Genomic DNA, 19,309 nt, shown 5'->3' with positions numbered 1-19,309 from the left:
AGATATCGAAGTGATTTGTTTGTCAATTGTCATTTGAATTTTAAAGTTTTTTCTTTAAAAATTCAATTCAATGCAGTCAGTTTTGAAACAATATAAATAGAAAATAAAAGGGCCTATCCAACAAACATCCCAACAGTGAACAAAATGATTGCTAATTATTTAGCATCTGTGCGTAATAAATGATTCAATTTATGAACTTACAATAATGAGGCAAGATAAATCACAATTTTTTTTGGTTACTTTGTTTATACACCACTCTTTATTGTTGTTAATGTGTTATTGTTTGTTTTAGAATTAATAAGTAAATTAAAATAAACTGATTGTAGGTAATATTTTCTACATACTGAAATGCTCAAACAACAACTATCGCCACGGAGCGTGCATCCATATCAAACAACCGTGGTTCCTCGGAGCGACAAACAGTTAGTGTCGGCGAATCAACAAAGGGCCAAATATCCATGGGCAGAAGATAGCAACACTCCTGTGTATCAACTTACAGGAGTTGAGAGTAGTTCTACATCAGAAAATCCCTACCATGTAAGTTTAATACATTGTCACTGAAGTTTTGTAAACAAAGATACACAGGTCATAAATGAAAAATTAATTTGAAAAATTAAATATTAAACTTTAATGATACATTAAAAAAGTATAGTTCATACATTATTTAATGCATATACAAGCGATATGTTGAAAAAAAGACCAACAAAGTGATTCCATAAGTCTTCTATTTTTTACTTTAACTACTTACTAATAACTACTTTTTACTAAAAAGGTGACAGTGAAAGTGAATTTTAACAAAAATTCTAGGTGCCACAGTATTACCAAACAACTCAACGTGAATATGGCCCTCCATCACCTGTCTACCAAATGCCATATGCTACAGGATCATGGAGAAATCATAAAAAGAGCAAATTTACAACAGTACCACTGCCGTCCAGTACATACTCATTTCCGCCCTGTGCATCAGCATTCTCACTACCTCTGTGCGAGGGAGACCACTCTCGCACCATGAGCCATTCCCCAGTCCTTACCGTGCCATCATTAAGTCCAGAAGTTCCTATCATAGGTGCCTGTGGAGGTCATTGTCCAGGATTTGAATATGTCTGCTATTATATTTTACAGGTATGAATTTTTTACTTATCATACTTTTATTTTGTTCACAATTTATTGCTTTACTTTTGCTGATTCTGCAAGGACTCCTATTTACTCCTTCAGGGTGCAAGCCATTTAAGCTCAGCTCTGCTTAATTTTGTCAAGATTGGTTGATACTTGAGTTATAACAAGGTAACACACAAACTGACAAACTCACATTTAGATTTTTTTAAAGAATATACTTTTTTTATATTAGCCTACCTCTAAAACTTTTTTTTAAATTTTGAATATACATATTTTATTTTCTGTTTTTTCCTTAATATTAAATATATGTAGGTAAATATATTTTTTCCCTCAAATAAGTAAGTATAAATAACTGTTTTTTTCAGAGATCATCCCAAATACAGGCAAAGGCCTCCCCCTTTTCTTTGTTTTAGAAAATAATATACTTAGTTTTAACAATAAAATAGTAAGTAATAAAATAGCTAAAAGATTTTACTGAATAGTAAAATAGTAAGTGTTGCTGAAAAGAATTTTTATGTATTTTATCTCTGCATATTATGACCCATTTTCATTAATCAAAATAGTACTCATTTTCTTTGGTTAAAATGATGCAGGCTCACTTCTTCACATATAACTTGTCTAAAAGAATTCGATTTTGAGCTTTTACAGCTATTATCATTAGTGATAGTAGTTATTTGTTTCACAAATAAATACATAACAGAAGTTTTGTCTTTTGCAGGTTATATTTGTAGTTGGTATATTAACTGGAATTTCTCTATGTATTGCTGGGATTGTATTAAGGCGAACCAATCGCAATGGTGATCTTGGAGTGTTAGTTTACATTGGTGAGTATTGAGTTGAAACCTAACAAAATAAGGGATATAGTAGACATTCACTCTATACTAGTTATATACTAGACAGTACATAATGTAACTTTGTTTAGCTTTTCTATGTGATTCTTATTAGTTTCGGATTATAAGAATACTTATTTGTTGTATCCCTTGCTTTAAAATCTGGGTTCTGAGTTATACTAACCCTGGTGATAATGTGCAAAATTTGAATGAGAAAAATTTGTAGAAATTACGCAAAACCATGGATGGGGAGATATTTGCGAGGGAAAGCAGGGGGAAGGCGAAGTTCTAGGGGAGACCACTTTTGAGGATAGATTTCAAAGGTCCCAAGGATCAAAAATACTTTATTTATTTTGAGGTTAATGTCTAACTTGCATACATACAAACATACATAATATTGAAATATCTTGATTAGTTTTTTTAAATGTGTAGGTTGTCTCTCGTCGTGCGTATGCGGCGTGCTGCTGGGCGTGCAGTGCTGCGTGCGGCGCGAGATGCGGCAGAGGAAGCTGCGCGCCAATGCGCATATTCCTATGCACTCTATTCAGGTGATCCACTTTCTGATACAAACTATGTCTAAGAGCTCTCGTAGGGAGACGCGGGGCGTTGCGCGGCCTTTATTTTGGAAACTAAAACCGACAATAGGATCCCTTTTTTTCTCTCTCTCGTCTGGCTTTACAAAAATTAGCCAATGTCAAGTTTGTAGTTATTTACATACACATGGCACCCCTTTAGAGCGCTTCCCAGTCAGTCCCACCACCAAAAACATGAGCAAAACACAAAACCCGGCCACTTTTAACAAAAAAAAAACAGCCCAAAAAGGCAGAGCACGCGTGCCAGCAAACACCAACACAGACGAAGTCCAATAGGATCCCTTTCCCTGAAACATCACACAATTAAGTGATAGGGCCACCAAATTGTACCTATCTGCCTATATTTATACTTTGTAGTATTCAAATACAATTTATAGTGGTGTACAATAAAAGTATATACATTCATTCATTTATTCATAACTTTAACCAAATATGGGTATTTTAACCAAATAGGGGGAGTATAGTGTTTATTTAACACATGGTTATTCATCTCAACCCGCACAAAACATAGTTCTCAAACTACTCAATAGATTTTCATAATTGAGATATTCATTAGTATTTCAGCTTTATATTATGCTATGTGAGTTCATGACAAACAATATAGTGGACATGACAAAATGTATGTAACCGTAATCAACTACGTAAAAAAGGAGATTCTGTGATCGACCTTTATTTATATGTTTACGATTATCCCAAAAAATAACAAACCAATTTTGATGAATTTTTAACATAATATTCATTAATACTTTACAGGAAGCGCCTGTTACAGCTTGCCCCTTGCTGCCATCAACGTTACATAGCCAAATGTATAGGTGAGTTATGTATTATTATTCAATAAAAGTACTACACACATAGCTATGTGAGGCCTTAGTTTTGTGTGGAATATGTTGGGCCCCAACGAACAAGTAGTTCCTACAAAATCAAAGATTTTATACTCACTAGTCTGTTATGAAAGCTTTTAAGGGTTCCATACTTTCAAATGAAAAAAAGGAACCTTTATAGGATACTTTTGTCCTTACCTGTCCTGTACGCCTGTTACAGCCAATTTGCTCTGAACCTACTGGACCAATTAAGAATTTTAAAATAAATACAGTCAAAATCTGATAAACATTGAAGGGGCCGTGGCTATTAGGCCCCAAAAGGCAGTAGTTGTAATGACCACTGTTAAGTCTTTATGCTACATGTAGCTGTGACTTGCATTTTGGATATTACAACCAATACGTCATTATAAATAATGTTGTTTAAATAAATTTTCACTGTAGGTAGGTTTAAAGCTTTTTAAGAAAATAGATGAGAATTGATCAAAAAAAAATCTATAGTTCAAAGAGGTCAACTAATGCTTGCATCTAGTAATATTCGTTTCAATAAAACCGTTTTTAAGTTTAGGTTAACATAATATTGCTTATTAACTTCACTCATAGGCTAGATTGTAATGTTAGTAAAAAAGTGCTGACTTTATGATTCAAAAAAAACCTGATAAAAATGTATTTTTTTTTCTTACAGACCCACAACTGGCAATGTTTGCACTGAAGAGGAAGTAACCGGTGTTCCCTGGTGGCGCCGCGAGAACATAGACTGACTAGTTTTAAGTTTAATATTTGTATCTACAAGTGAATACTTTTATATTATTACTGCGGTTTATTGAATAATATATTGCTTTATAAGAAAAGTACCTATTTTTTAATTTGTGATCATTTCTTTTTGAAATATAAGAGATTTCTTAATACCATATACTTACAGATTTTTTACTTTTTTTAATCCACACAACGTTTAGTAAAATAGTAGTTTTTTACAACCAAGCTCCAAGGCAGAATGAAATGAGGAAGCTTTCGGTTTGATTCTGAATCAACATCTGTCAAATATTAGGCTAGGAGTGAGATGAAATCATGGATGTAGGAAGTAATAATTCTTCGTGAAATCAAAGATATAGTACACGACAGATTGAGATGGTAATCGGGGTATGAGGCGGGGGGACGCCCTGCGCGTTTCGCACGGTGTTAAGAGGGGTCTCTCCGTCACTCGCTCCATACAAACGTAGTTCGTCTCTCATTAGAATACCAACCAATCATACTCAATGGAATTTGGGAATTCTGTGGTTTTCCAGATTTCCGTTAAAATATTCGGTTTCAAAGTTACGCGGTCTTAAAAATTCACAAACAAATCTTTGAGCCCCTGTAATTTTAAAACTGTATATTTTTAGAAAAATCTAAAACACCACAGGCACAGATATTAGTTTCTAGAATATGTCTGCAAAATTTCATGGACTTTGGTTGCTTAATATTCAGATGAAATTGGGACTAGGATTGTATGGAGTAAGTGACGGAGAGAGCACTGTTAAAGCGAGGGCTATGCGGGCCGTCCCCACCCCGATTGCCATCTCGACCTGTCGTGTACTATACCTAGTCGTTTTCTACCTACCTAGCGTCAAATATAAGTGGGTAACGTTAATTTCTAGCTTTGAGCTATTAGACTGTCCAATGCCCACTGTCCATCGACTATTTTTGACAGAAACAAGTAGGTATGTTGATCAATATTATCTTGATCCAAATAAAATATCATGTATATTTTCATATATTTATTGAAATGGAGATTGAAGATATATTAAGTACCTACACATAAATATTACAAAATAATGTACTTTAAGTACTAAAATAAGTATAACATAACATCATTCGACAGTCGATACACCATAATATAAATCTCATTTGCACCACAAATAAAAATAATATAAATAAAATTGTATATAGATTACATATTTAGTAGTTTTTATTAACTTGATTAATAAAATATAGCTTATGTCTAACTTGTGTTTTGCTTAACTCTGCTTTACTTTTATTTACAATCTTTTTAAAGTAAATATTTCAAGTACAATTTTGTGATGTTAGTTTCAAAATGTTACTTATTTATTGAATGCTATATTTTTTTAATAAAGAGAGCTTAGAATACATTTTAATATCAATCGTGAGCCTACATATACGTTAAATTAAATGCTATACAGTCCATCTTTAACGCCATATAGATAAAACTAAATTTATAGGACTGGAAGGTCTATGGGACCTGTGGTGATGCAATTTAATATCGGTAATTCCCTCGGTTGAGGCAACGCGGCAGACATCACAACCGCTCTGCTGAAAATAAGCAAGCACTTATCCGACCCGAGAGACGACACCTAGAAACGAGTTGACGAGCAACGAGTTGAGAGCGAGTGTGTAGTTGGGATAGTTTCGTCGCTGGGCTATAAGCGAGTGTGCAAGATCGACTCGCTCTTTGCCGTGACCATTTTTGCCGCTACGCGAGCTACGAAATAACATTATTGAAACCTTTAGGATTATACCGTTATTAAATTGTATCAGATTTCCTTGCACATAACATCTATACTTAAAACTAATAAGGACGGTCTCAAACACAAAATGAACATAATATTCGTAAGTACTTACTTAAAAAAAAATTAGATCTTACACTCCTAAACAAAAGTGGGATAACACATTTTTTTCGTTTTGCATTTTGAAAAACCAAACTAAGTTCTTTAATTTCTAGTTTCTTAATTTCTGCAAACAAATTACTTAACTGAAAAATATCCTTAAATAAAATGGCCAGTTTCTGATAATTTTTTGAAATAATAGTGTACTTATCTAGTACTATAATTTTTAATTGTGATCCAAGCTTTTTTTTAGAAAATTAAGGAATCGATTCTACATAAATTAAAGGACGATAGAAGGTTAAAGTGACGAAGTGTAGTTTCTTAAAAAGAAAAATCATAATCTGGATACACTCCACCATACATTTTTCTGCTATGATAAATGAAATAAAAAATAAAGAAATAATTAAAAATATTATTTACTTTATTATTTAAGTACAATTTAATGAAACAGCGTAAAATAAAGTTATTTAAAATAACGCAAATTGAAGAACTAAATAATTAAAAATAATCCTTATGCATGGTGTAATGCCCCAAGATTAAAAGATCAAAGAGAGTAAAAATTCATTACATTAGTACCTACAACATGACGCCATTAATAAAATTTTAGTTAAGTAATAATTAGGTATCTAATCGAAAAATGTTTACATACATATGGACATTATATCTAATTTTAAAATCTGGACGATAATTTGGCCACATGTCTTGTAAATTACGATTATCAACTATCAAAATCTATATTTTTTTATATTTGAATATACAGCGTCTGTATAACACCAAGAAAATATATTTGACATTGATAGTCCTACGATTGTGTGAACATTGGAATAACTATGTTACAGGATTGCTACACAATCGAGGCTTCCCTCGATTGCTGAAAAATAACATTTTCTACTGTATAAACTATAGTGCGTAGTTGATTGTGGTTTGCCATTATGTCGTTAATGCAAAATAAATACCGATTTTTCAATACAAACAAGAGGCAATGACTAAAAATAGTCGTAACTCATAAATATTATTATCACAACGAATGAAAAAAAAACCGCTTCACATACACTTTGTACCGTAAAATGCAACACAACTACAGATAAATATACCCTACAAAACATATCCGTTATATTGTTTATGTTTACAGTAAAATAAAGTTTACTGTTTTACAAAACGGGTCCTTCCAGACGTTAGTCAAAAAAATAAATTCTTTGCTTACACAGATATTTACGTACGAGCGTAAGGGCTTCCGAAACGGTCAAGCACGTAGTTTTATTTTGCTTGATCAAGCAGCTTGAGGCAGCAAACGACACTTTACTTATTTCTCGAACACTGTCCGAACGTCGTGTCAAGCAAAAATATAAAATCGCAATCAATCACCGTCAAGCACGTACAAATTGCTTGACCTAGCATCAAGTAAGTTTTGTAAACGGTCAAAATGCTTGGCTCAAGCACAAATGTACGTGCTTGACCGTCTGGGCAGCCCTTTAGGTACGTTTCGTGAAAATTAAAATATTTTAGGTGGACATTTTAATCAGGACTCGCCTGTTCGCGAGAAACTGTGTCACTCTTTTTGTCGTATTTATGCGACCGACGGCCGGCCATCTAACATCTTGTCGCTTTCTTCTGCACTGCTCAAGCTGAAAATAAAACAAAAAATATATCACACCTATTATTTTTTGTATAAGCACGAAAGTGAAAGTCTGCAGAGTTAAGATTTAAACACGTTGGAAATCTTGTTCTGAACATTGGTGCTAATTTGATTGACACAACTAAGTTGACAGGGCTAGAAAAATGCAGTGGCGTGCAACTAAGCCAGGGTAGGTAGGTACCTATTTACCGGCAGGTCATGTTGAAAAATGACCATTAAGCTCTTTCAACTGGGGTAAGCAGTGCTTTTATCTCGTATAACCTGCACTGCTGTTCTTTACCACAGGAAACTCTGCAAAAGAGTAGTGCAATAACAGTGAGCTTTCTCTTTTACAGAGTTTCTTGTGAAAAAGAACAAACAGCATGATTTTCAGTTGAACCAAACCCATATTAATCTTTGCTGACATCCATTTTTTTCTGAGCTGATATGATTCGATTAGCCAACTTCAAGAATCTACTTGCAAAGGTGTAAAGGCACGGCGTAGCTCTAAGAAAAGTTATGTAAACACGTGCAAGACAAAGGTATAACGTGAAGCGTAACTGACTTCTACACCGGCCGTGGCACAATAGACCCAATCCTTTGTATCGACAAGTAAACAAGCCTGTGATTTCAGTCACGGCTCATGTCATGTTTATCGTACACTATTTTGCTACGCATTATAAAGATATTAGTGTAAATCTACACAAATGTCCTATTTAAATGTCTACGTTTCCCTTCCTTTGTTTCGGTACCTAAAGGTACGAAGAAAAATGAATGCAATCTTATGCAATAAAGCATCGATTTGACTCGCTCCTGCAATTGCTTATAACAGTATGGCATATTATTATTTGCAAATTGAACATTTGAAAAGAGCAACCGCCGAGTTTCTTGCTGGTTCTTTTTGGTAGGGACGGCATTCTGGGCAAATTAGTTAGACGATTCAAAAGCACTGGTATAATTTTATTTAAATAAAGACAAAAGCAGTATTTATACAAGATTCATTTGTGATCGCAAAAGTCGCCAATGGTTGGACGTCTTCTTCTCCAAGACTGGTACTTAGGTATCACTTGAACGGTCTCGAGATTAATTTACTTATGGTGCGCTTACATGGGCAATTTTTTTAAGCAACTGTTGCTCGGCAACACGTATAGATCAATCTGGAGAAATCGGGAGCGATTATTTCGCGTAACATTGCTGAAATTTCCAGGTATTGCAGTAAATTGCTTCATGTTGTCGTGACGTCACAATTGACTTTATTGCCGGGAATTGAGGAATTTCAATTGCCCATGTAAGCATACCTTTAAGGCCGATTCACACGCGCGTAAGCCCCTACCACACCGGGTTACGCATAGTCCATGCTTTACGCAAGCGGTGTGCCATGTTTCATACATTACACAAGTTACAACGCAATGGTACGCGCTACGTCTTAGCTTACGCAGCCTGTGTGAACGAGTATGTATGTGTAGTGTGCGTGTATCAATAAACCTTACCATTCCTTATTGTCCATGAGGTTGCGCATCTCGTCGTCGGGCGCGGGCGGCGCGTCCCGCACCGGCGCGTACTGCGCGGCCACCAGCGGGTCGGTGGACGGGTTGAGCGCTGTGAGCGCGGCGGCTCCGCTGGCCGGAGTCTCGTTACCGCCTCCCCAGCGAGCAGACCATGCCCAAATGCCCATTGCTACAACAATTGAAACATTATCATGATCATTGAAAGCAACTTCAAATGCTTCAACTAAATTAGTACCTATAGAAGGGCTATTGTATATATGTCGCAGGTATATTTTCAAAGCCGTGATATTACAATCTCACTAGTGATATTATAATTAAACGGTAGATTGTCCATCGACATCATTTCTTACAATTTAACGGTCTGGCTTTAGTGTCATTATAATGTCACGGGGACACTACAGTGATATTTTGACAATTTCACTGATCGTTAGATTATTGGTTCGTTTCCGATGTTGAAAACGATGGTTGAGAAAGAATTGACCAATCAGAACGCATGACGTCTCTCACTGCCAACTTCACTCGTAATATACCTAGATTTTTTATGTCACTATAATGACTCCGTAACATTACAATGTCACTAAAACCAGGCCGATAAATTGTAAGAAATGAAGTCAATTGTCAATCTACCGTTTAATTACTACCTTTAATTATTACCGTTTAGTTATAATATTACTAGTGACAACATCACTTCTTAAATATAACACGAGATACCTAACACGGAGTGAATAAATAGATTACAATTAAATTGATAGCATAAGCTTCTAACAAAGAATATCTGCGTGGGATGTAACTGCTGCACTTAGAAAATAATAGTAGGTACTTTTATGATGAACCGTCCCAGACTGTAATATGTTAATTGAAGAATTCAAATTTCGTTTTGTAGAGGTTATTGAACCGTTAGGTAAAGAAGATAATAATTCACAGCAATCAGTTAATGCGAAAAGAAAAATTATTGCAAACCCGTGTAACTGGTTTCGAAAGTAGGTATCATATCATGTTAAGGAGCTTTAGAAATTTCTAAATATTATTCCAGACACATGAAACTGAAAGAGCGTACCTATAAATAAATCAAATCCAGTATCTTTTTGGGAAATGCCTGCCTCTAAGTCTAAACAGGCTTTTTTTCAGGAACTCAAAATTAAATCAGAGTAATGTGTCAAAGACGACCCATTCGAAATGGCTAAAACTGTTTCGGCATTTAGATTTAGAAATTATTCATCGCAACGGCCGGACACTTGCCATGTTTTGAGCATAAACTCATAATAATTTCGTAACTCACGCATAAAAGATTCATAGCAGTTTTGAAGATTCCGCGCTGAATAATTTAATAGGTTTAAATGAATGCGGGTGACCTTGCTTTTCATTTTCAACGCAAATAGTAATAAACAAATAAAATTTATCAAAACGTTTTTGGTTATTTATCATACAAAAGAAAGCTATTAAAACTGTTCTTGACCCTTACAAAGGCTAACAAGTTACTCTGGTATGAAAACTTCTGGCAAGTATGGCTTGTAAATAGCGTGATAAACTTAATTATTACGCATCAAAACTAATTTTGTGTGTAAATTTATTCACGACGCAAAAGACGATAGCCCCACAAATTACGCTGGTGTTGTACCCACACTACTTAAACAAGTGGGTGTAAGTAACCCAATTCCGACCAGTAAAGACTGTGTATTGGAGCATGATTGGAGGTGAATCGATAATATAAACAAGATTATAGATACAATTTAGGTTATGCCCCATAAATCTGTCAATAACAAGGACTCAGTTAATTACTGTATGAACTTTTGGCGATAATCCAAGGCAATTAAAATTGCACTCGGGAATTTCAAGGAGTGTTTTGACTCTTGCAGACTGCAGTTGACCGTAGGTACGCGATAATATATTTATAACGTTTCCGCATGCGGCGACAACAGTCGTGACTGTGCGATACGTTTCAAGGATGTTTCCGATGCGAATGAAGGGCATTTTACTGAGACTTACCTACTTTGCATTTGAATCATGAAATAGAAATGGATTAGACCGTAATAGCAGAGCGAATTACATTAGTACTGGAACGGAAATGTTCATTCTACGAGTAGGTACCTAATGGTACATGATCTGTTTATATTAGATGATCTATATTTTCTATAAATGAAAGATAGATATTCGGGAGACATACTCGTATCTAACAAATATGGAACCATTTTGCGTCAAGAATCAAAACAACATAGTAAGTAAAAACCAACATTTTTACCAACCGTACCAACGAGTACGACTGGTATAAAAAACCAACCAACTGTGAGTCAGACTCGCGCACCGAGGGTTCTGTACTCGGGTATTTTTCCAACATTTTGCACGATAAATCAAAAACTATACATAAAAATAAATAAAAATCTGTTTTAAAATGTACAGGTAAAGCCCTTTCATATTACGATACCCCACTTGGTATAGTTATCTTACTTTGAAAATTGAAACACTTTTAAATTTTTTTTAATGATGTAACCACAAATTCGCGGTTTTCAGATTTATTCCTGTACTTGTGCTATAAGACCTACCTACCTACCAAATTTCATGATTCTAGGTCAACGGGAAAGACCCTATAGGTTTCTTGACAGACAGACAGACAACAAAGTGATCCTATAAGGGTTCCGTTTTCCTTTTGAGGTACGGAACCCTAAAAACCTGAATAAACCAACAGAATTTCCAAATTAACAAGACATCTATTTTCGCCGGTTATAGTTTAACGAGCAACTTTTGTATAAGTGCCACAAACCACAAAGGATAAAATACTAAAAATAGCCTTGAAATGAGGTAAAGGTGAAAGCGTCAAAAGCTACAAAGTTGCCTGTAGTTTTAAGCTGTTGTGACTTGTGACTTCTTTCGTGAAAATTTCCTCTAAATGCACCCGTACCTAAATGCCAACAGGTCTGAAGGTTAAGGTCAGGTGAATCAAAGTCATTACTCATTACTCAGGTGACTTGACACTTCCTGATATAGACGCCCAACGCTTATCAAGTTATCACACTAATAGACTGATGGACTTATTAATGATCTTTCAATAAAGTTGATCCGACATTACTAAAACATTTAGTTTTTTTAAAACATTTAGCTTATAATAGTTTTCTTAGAATATGTAGATTGTAGATTTTCGAGAAATAATTCAATAAAAAGACAATAAAATAAATAAATATTATATTTTGTTAAATTATTAAGTATTTAATTGAAAAAAAAAAAATGTACGTGTCATGATTTTTTTTACATTTAACATTTTACATACAATTCTTTATAAAATACCTAGCTAATGCACGGTGGCCGGCATAGATGTTTGTCTGCTTTGCAATTAGAATCGCATGGCACCTATTGCAGTTGATGGTAATATACCAGAAACCTTCATTCAAGTGCCAACAACATCTACACCTTTGTACAGTAGTTGTTGGTTATAGTTGTTGTTTCAACACCAAAAACTATACTCGAACGCTTATGTAACGAACAGACAGACAAACAATACGATACAATAAGATAGTATGGTATGATGCCGATTGGAACAAGCCCCAATTAGACTTCGAACTCCCCACGATTCAAGTTGGTGTTTTATAGCAAGTAATAAGCATCACTAGCCCCATGCAATACGATTTAGATTCACCACATCGTCTATCCAAGGTCTGCTGCTTGTTTGAGAAAACAATTTGTTTTTGTTGGCACATAACGATCTACTTTGGGGTTATAAAAAATACTACTGAACAGTATATTACGGGGCCCCTGTTTTTTGGTACAAAGCGTTGCCGCCTAGCTACTATTGAATTAATGGTATCTGTACAATGTACATGTATACAAATTATTATCTTCGTAGCGAATGAATGAGCGTTCTTTACTTGGGTACGGCTCCAATATGGGGATTCGGCAAATGATTCGAAATATGAATGCTCATTGCTCAGACTTAAGATACTGTTAAAACGAGACAGCGTTATACAACTGGCATAAATCTGTCTCGTTTTAACTGAAACTTAAGTCTAAGCAAAATCAAAGTGCGCTCTATAGATTCAAACCTAAGCGTCGGTATGCGCAGTTAGCATACCACGGCATCCGAAACAATAGAAAGACTGTCCAAACAAAAGGTAAACGCTATTTCCATATGAAACTGTCACAAGAGTCAAGACACAATGCCACAGAAGATGAACATTCTCGATACGCAATTCGAGTTTTATGAGGCGTGGGATGAATTGGTTTGAGTCCGTTAAGACTCGTAAATCGATGTCAATTTGTTTGTAAATTATGACCAAGAAACCCATTTAAATGTTAAATTCAATACACTTGAGTAAATGTTTCAGTTCGTTATACAATTCTCTTTTGGCGGACAGGTCAACAATTTTATTTCTCGAGATATAACAAACGATAGTATTGACGACGATGATAGATCCCGTATATGATGAGAGATCCCTGATATCTCATCATCATCACCGTCCTCCAAAAGACATCCATTGCTGGACATAGGTTTCTTGTACGGATTTCCTCCATACGACAGTCTTGCGCCGCCGCCTGAATCCTGCGACTCGTTTGATGTCGTCTGTGCTGGGGTGTTTGCCAACACTGCGCTTGGCGTAAAGTTCCATTCTCGTAGGTGCCTTAGAACCTCAACATCTACCGAGAAGCTCTCGGTAATGAGAAATTCATTAGCGTTTTAGGTGCAATTATAAGGAATTGAGATTCAAGAACTGCCAAGGAGATACCAGGCGTTATTAAGGCGTAAACACTTAGTAAACTAACCTGCAAACAGTAATCCAACGCACAGCAATACTCCGCCGATGATAAGCGTCGACACACCACTCTCGCTCTCGGGTGTTGGCGTGGGCGATGCTGACCAGTTGGAGTATTGTACGCCTCCAGCTATTGCACACGCCAGTCCTGGGAAAGAAAATACACCATAAATAATAATCATACCAGCCTCAAGATAACACTTTGAAAAGTCTACAGTAGTTATGAATTTTATATTGGACTAGGGACCCGCCCCGGCTTCACACGGGGCAATGTATAGATATATGTAGATTGTAGATACTAAGTAATGTGGTCACATGAGTAGATATGTGGTGTCAATGTGGTTATTTGATTTCAAAAGAATAAGACAGCATTTTCGATGAAAGTTCTCAGTCGGCTTGATTTCTTCTGACCGCGACATGTTGAACATTTATGATCATATTTCAACAAATTAACACAAAAGTAAAATAAGTGTAAATTAAAAATTTATAACACCCCCGACAAGTGAAGATTACAGTAATAACTAGAAAAGAGCTGATAACTTTCAAACAGCTGAACCGATTTTCTTGAATTATAGCTAAGAACACTCTCGATCAAGCCACCTTTTAAACAAAAAAAAACTAAATTAAAATCGATTCATTAGTTTAGTTGTTTCATTCATTTCATTCATTAGTTACGATGCCACAGACAGATACACAGATACACACATCAAACTTATAACACCCCTCTTTTTTGGTCGGGGGTTAAAAACAATAGTAAACTATACGTATAAACCTTCGTCTTGAATCTATCTATTGATGAAAACCGCATTAAAATCCGTTGCGTAGTTTAAAAGATCTAAGCGTACAGAGGGACAGACGGCGGGAAGCGACTTAGTTTTAAATATGGTGCCTATGTAGACTAACTACCTAGGAAAAACAAGATCGCAAGTTGCAACTACAGAGATATGAAATCAGACCAGTCTCCAAACTAAAATAAGCTTTAGCTCTTTTTATTCATCTCCGATTTACAAATAAGGGAGCTAGAACAAGTATTACCTGTAATCGTTGCCTATAATAGTGTTTGAATAGTTCATTGGCTTAAACAAGAATCTTAGGATCTGCCGTGGGAACACTGAAGCAATGACGCATCTTAATTTAACTAAGTATAAAATACTAGATGATGCCCGCGACTTCGTCCACATGGATTTAGATTTTCTAAAAATCCCGTAGGAACTCTTTGTTTTTACTAGTAAAAGTAGCTGATGTCCGTCCCCAGGGTGTAAGCTAACACTGTACAAAATTTCATTAAAATCGGTTAAACTGCAGTTAGGCCTTAAAAAGCTAGCAGACAAACAGACACACTTTCGCATTTATAATATTATGAATATGGATTTTGCACAATATATGTACGACTAGGGACTGGGCCCACAAAATCTAACCTAAGAAAAAAACGATAATAAATACAAACTAATTAACTATAACATGATTATGAAATGTAAAAGATATTTTGAAGAGGATTCTTCATTGAAGACTAGTAGTGAAGATTTAGTTACTCCATTTAGATTAGGTACTTTTTCCAGTAGGTTATACTTACTGTAGGCTATTAGTAAATACCTATAGACAAAGAGATAAAATGGATAGACAAATGTTAGGTACATTTAACGGTTTAGGTCGTTTAGATGCATTATACTAAACGCCGCAAAGGTAAACCAAGAATCGTATTCGTAGAGTTGCAAACTCAAGCAAGAAATAAGTAGTTACATTATTAAATTTGTATTAAAAATAGTATTATAGTGATGTTGCGTGATATATAATTATTATTATTTGAGATAATTCCCTATCACAAAAACCTGTAGCGTGTATTATTTTTGTAGGACATTGCATCTTGCGTGGACTTTAACTAGTTATTATAGCCATTAAATATTGAGTAGGCAGAAAAGTTACGTTACAAATAAAACATAATGGTTTTCTAAGTGGAATGATGTCACTGCATACAACCAGTCTTTTTCTGACGCTTACATTATTATTATATCCATTAAAATAACTAAAATATGTATAAATATCACTGTATTAAATATTTTAAATAATACCTAATTAATTTACTGAGTTAAGGATTATAGGTGCACTTGTGCGAGTTATGATTTTCAATATGATGTATAGTGCTATGTTAATACATACCTAATGGTAAGTAATAAAAGGGGTAACTGACTGACTGACTGAAAAACTTAAGTTTTGCATGTTCATTGTTCTCTTATATACATGTATATATATATATATATATATATATAGGTGCATAACTAAAATACGTAGACTTAAACCTCTTCCTCATAAGGAAGATATCTGCATCGCCACTCACCAGACCTCTCTTAATTGATTGATTTAAAAAAATACCTCAGTATGCTTACAGCAACGCCAAATCGCATACTAAGTCAGAGGTCACAATAGGTGCGTACATAGTTTTGCTAAATTCAGAGATACTTATATATGTTACAGTCATAGTGATTAAATAGCTATTATACATAATGACTGGTCATTATGTATAATATCAAAATTGACTAGACAATGTAATAAATTAATCACTTTATCCGGATATTATTCATAATAGCGGTTCAAAGTTAGCCAAAGTAATAAATACGGTCTAACTTTGAACCTAACCTAACCTAACCTAACCTAACCTAACCTAACCTAACCATAATTATGTCATTAAACCACGAAATAAGTCTCAAAACAGTATAATATTGCTACACATATAGTTAGGTATGCATAAGGCAAATTGAAATATAATTTTATAATATTTACCTGTAAGTACCTACTTGTTTTATTACATCATCCAAGTCTTCGAAGAAATTATATAAAATTGCTAGTTAATGTGATTAATTCTGTGTCAATTATCAGTTTATCTAAATTGGGTAGACATTATAAATAATGACTAGATAATATATATAATATCAGGATTTATTACTTTGGCTGTGACATATACATAAAACTCTTGGAGTTCTTCAGAGATACTTATATACATAAATTCTTGGTGCTGAACAATCAGGTCGCTGAGCAAGGTAAGTGCTCGTAAGCTCTCTTTCAGTGACAGTTTACCAAAATGGGAAAACATTTGCTTAAACAAACAACCGGCAGCGACGCACTGAAGCAATTAAGCTGCACCACAATCGATTGGGCAGTAGTTATCCATTGTATGCAGATTTTCATCTCAATTCGCGAAACCGGGTCAGAGATCACCCGTTTTGGGCTTGACCAATACTAGTTTCTGTGCTTTATACCATTTAAGTAGAAATACTTTAATCATGTCAACTTACCATTTATAGCAACAATTCAGCGCAAAGGCATAAGGTAGTAAGTGAAGTATATTAAAACTGTTGGTAAATTCTAGTCAAGTTACTTAATTATACCTAAGCTACGTTAATATCATGGAACTATCGACTGTTTGGATTGATAATGATAGCAGGAAAATTTCGAATCATCAATAATTATTCGATTGATATTCACTGAATGTTTACTAACATTAACAGCTATTATCATTGAAAGTCTATTGTTCAATTTATCAGATATCGCAAATTCCTAAGGACTATAGAACATTAGTTAGGTGCACCCCGCCCATCTATTGTAAGATGTAGATAAGATTATTGTACCTACCTCACAACTAAATAGGATAAACTCTATCCATAAGCTGAGATAGAGCATAGTTCTACTTTCATTTTGCTCAGACTTTACTTAAAGTTACAAGTGTAAATTAAAATTTATAACACCCCTGACAAGTGAAGGTTACAATAACTAGAAAAGACCTGATAACTTTCTAACGGCTGAACCGATTTTCTTAGATTATAGCTAAGAACACTCTCGATCAAGCCACCTTTCAAACAAAAAAAAACTAAATTAAAATGGGTTCATTAGTTTAGGAGCTACAATGCCACAGACAACACGTCAAAATTATAACACTCCTCTTTTTGGATCGGGGGTTAAAAACAAGAATGTTATGTATTTGACATAAATCTATCTGGTTTTATTCTAAGTCTGAGCAAATTCAAAGTACTTACCTACGCTCTGTAGATCAAAGTTAGACTTTGTGGGTTGGATCTAAACCTGAGGCAATCTGAGGACTGAGCCGTATCTTATAGAACGTTTGACTGTGGTCAGACTTAAGAGGGCTCTCTCCGTCACTCGTTTCATACAATCGTAGTTCCAATTTCATTTGAATATTAAGCAACCAAAGTCCATGAAATTTTGCAGACATATTCTAGAAACTAATATCTATGTGTGTGGTTTTCCAGATTTCTGTTAAAATATTCGGTTTCAAAGTTACACAGTCTTAAAAATTTTCATACAAATCTTTGAGCCCCTGTAATTTTAAAACTACATATTTTTAGAAAAATCTAAAACACCACAGACACAGATATTAGTTTCTAGAATAATATGTCTGCAAAATTTCATGGACTTTGGTTGTTTAATATTCAAATGAAATTGGAACTACGATTGTATGAAACGAGTGACGGAGAGAGCCCTGTTAAGTTTCATTTACATAAAACGATACAGATTTACGACAGCAATACAAGGTCTGAGCAAAATCAAAGTGCGCAGATCTCAACCCGACAAAACTCTGTCTTTATTGAGAAAACTGCGTGATATTATAGTACAATGTCAAAGATTTAATTTCCGGAATAACTACCGATACAATAAGTATTTCCCTATTCAAGCATTACAGGAAATAAGAAACATGTAATTGGATCTGATCAATATCCGATTACGAACATGTAGCAATTGCCGCGGTTACAAGATTTATATCATTCATGCAAATGGATCTAGAAATGAATTGTTATTATTCAATTTGTGACGATGTTGTGGGCATTGGATAAAACATTATGTTAAAATATACCTACTTAAGTACATACTTATTTAGAAATATTATACTTAAATTATCATGATCAACCCATTGCCGGCCCACTAATGAGCACGGGTCTCTCTGTGGTTAGGCCACAGTCTGCCACGCGGATCCAGGGAGGATTGGCAGACTTTTAAGTTACCTATTTATATATTTACTTATCTAACTATCCATACTAATATTATAAATGCGAAAGTGTGTCTGTCTGTCTGTCTGCTACGTTTTCACGGCCCAACCGCTGAACCAATTTTAATGAAATTTGGTAGAGACTTGGGATACATCCCGGGGAAGGACTTTTTATCCCGGAAAATCGAAGAGTTCCTACAGGATTTAAAAAAAAAATACACGCGGGCGAAGCCGCGGGCATCCTCTAGTAACATATAAATAATTATAATAAGCCATATAACTAGTTCACTCTGATATAAATACTAACCTATATGTTAGCTCTAAACATTATATCTATACACTAGGTTATACAATTTATGTACCTAATAAATACGTAAGAACTGGGTATTATGTTTTAAAAACCAATTCACCTTGACAAGATGAAGGAGGTTATAGCTTGTTTGAAATTGAGATTTTAAGAAAACGTTTAAATTAAGTAAATACATAGAGTT

At 34.7% G+C, this 19,309-nt stretch overlaps 2 protein-coding genes across 3 annotated transcripts in view; one reads left to right on the top strand and one right to left on the bottom strand.

The window, feature by feature from the left end:
* Positions 1-26: 26 nt before the first annotated feature.
* Positions 27-4,223, top strand: LOC123871956. 2 transcript variants are annotated; one of them, XM_045916029.1, is made up of 7 exons: positions 27-210; positions 327-537; positions 808-1,122; positions 1,835-1,940; positions 2,379-2,494; positions 3,293-3,351; positions 4,043-4,223. In XM_045916029.1, exons 2-7 carry the CDS (start codon positions 349-351, stop codon positions 4,116-4,118), a joined length of 861 nt encoding a protein of 286 aa, XP_045771985.1. In that variant the 5' UTR covers positions 27-210; positions 327-348; the 3' UTR covers positions 4,119-4,223. The 2 variants fall into 2 exon arrangements, with proteins under 2 accessions (XP_045771985.1, XP_045771986.1); XM_045916030.1 differs by having other exon boundaries at positions 27-232.
* Positions 4,224-5,100: 877 nt separating this feature from the next.
* LOC123871957 overlaps positions 5,101-19,309 on the bottom strand; it is a 33,695-nt gene continuing 19,486 nt past the window's right edge. The window contains exons 2-4 of the mRNA XM_045916031.1: positions 13,833-13,970; positions 9,066-9,252; positions 5,101-7,585 (exon numbers count right to left, since the gene is read on the bottom strand). Of these exons, the coding sequence (XP_045771987.1) occupies positions 7,528-7,585; positions 9,066-9,252; positions 13,833-13,970 (383 nt within the window). The 3' untranslated portion in view covers positions 5,101-7,527. The remainder of the gene's footprint in view (positions 7,586-9,065; positions 9,253-13,832; positions 13,971-19,309) is intronic.

This window comes from Maniola jurtina, chromosome 14 (genome assembly GCF_905333055.1).
Source record: "Maniola jurtina chromosome 14, ilManJurt1.1, whole genome shotgun sequence".
NCBI lineage: Eukaryota > Metazoa > Arthropoda > Insecta > Lepidoptera > Nymphalidae > Maniola > Maniola jurtina.
This window is presented reverse-complemented; position numbering and strand designations above follow the sequence as displayed.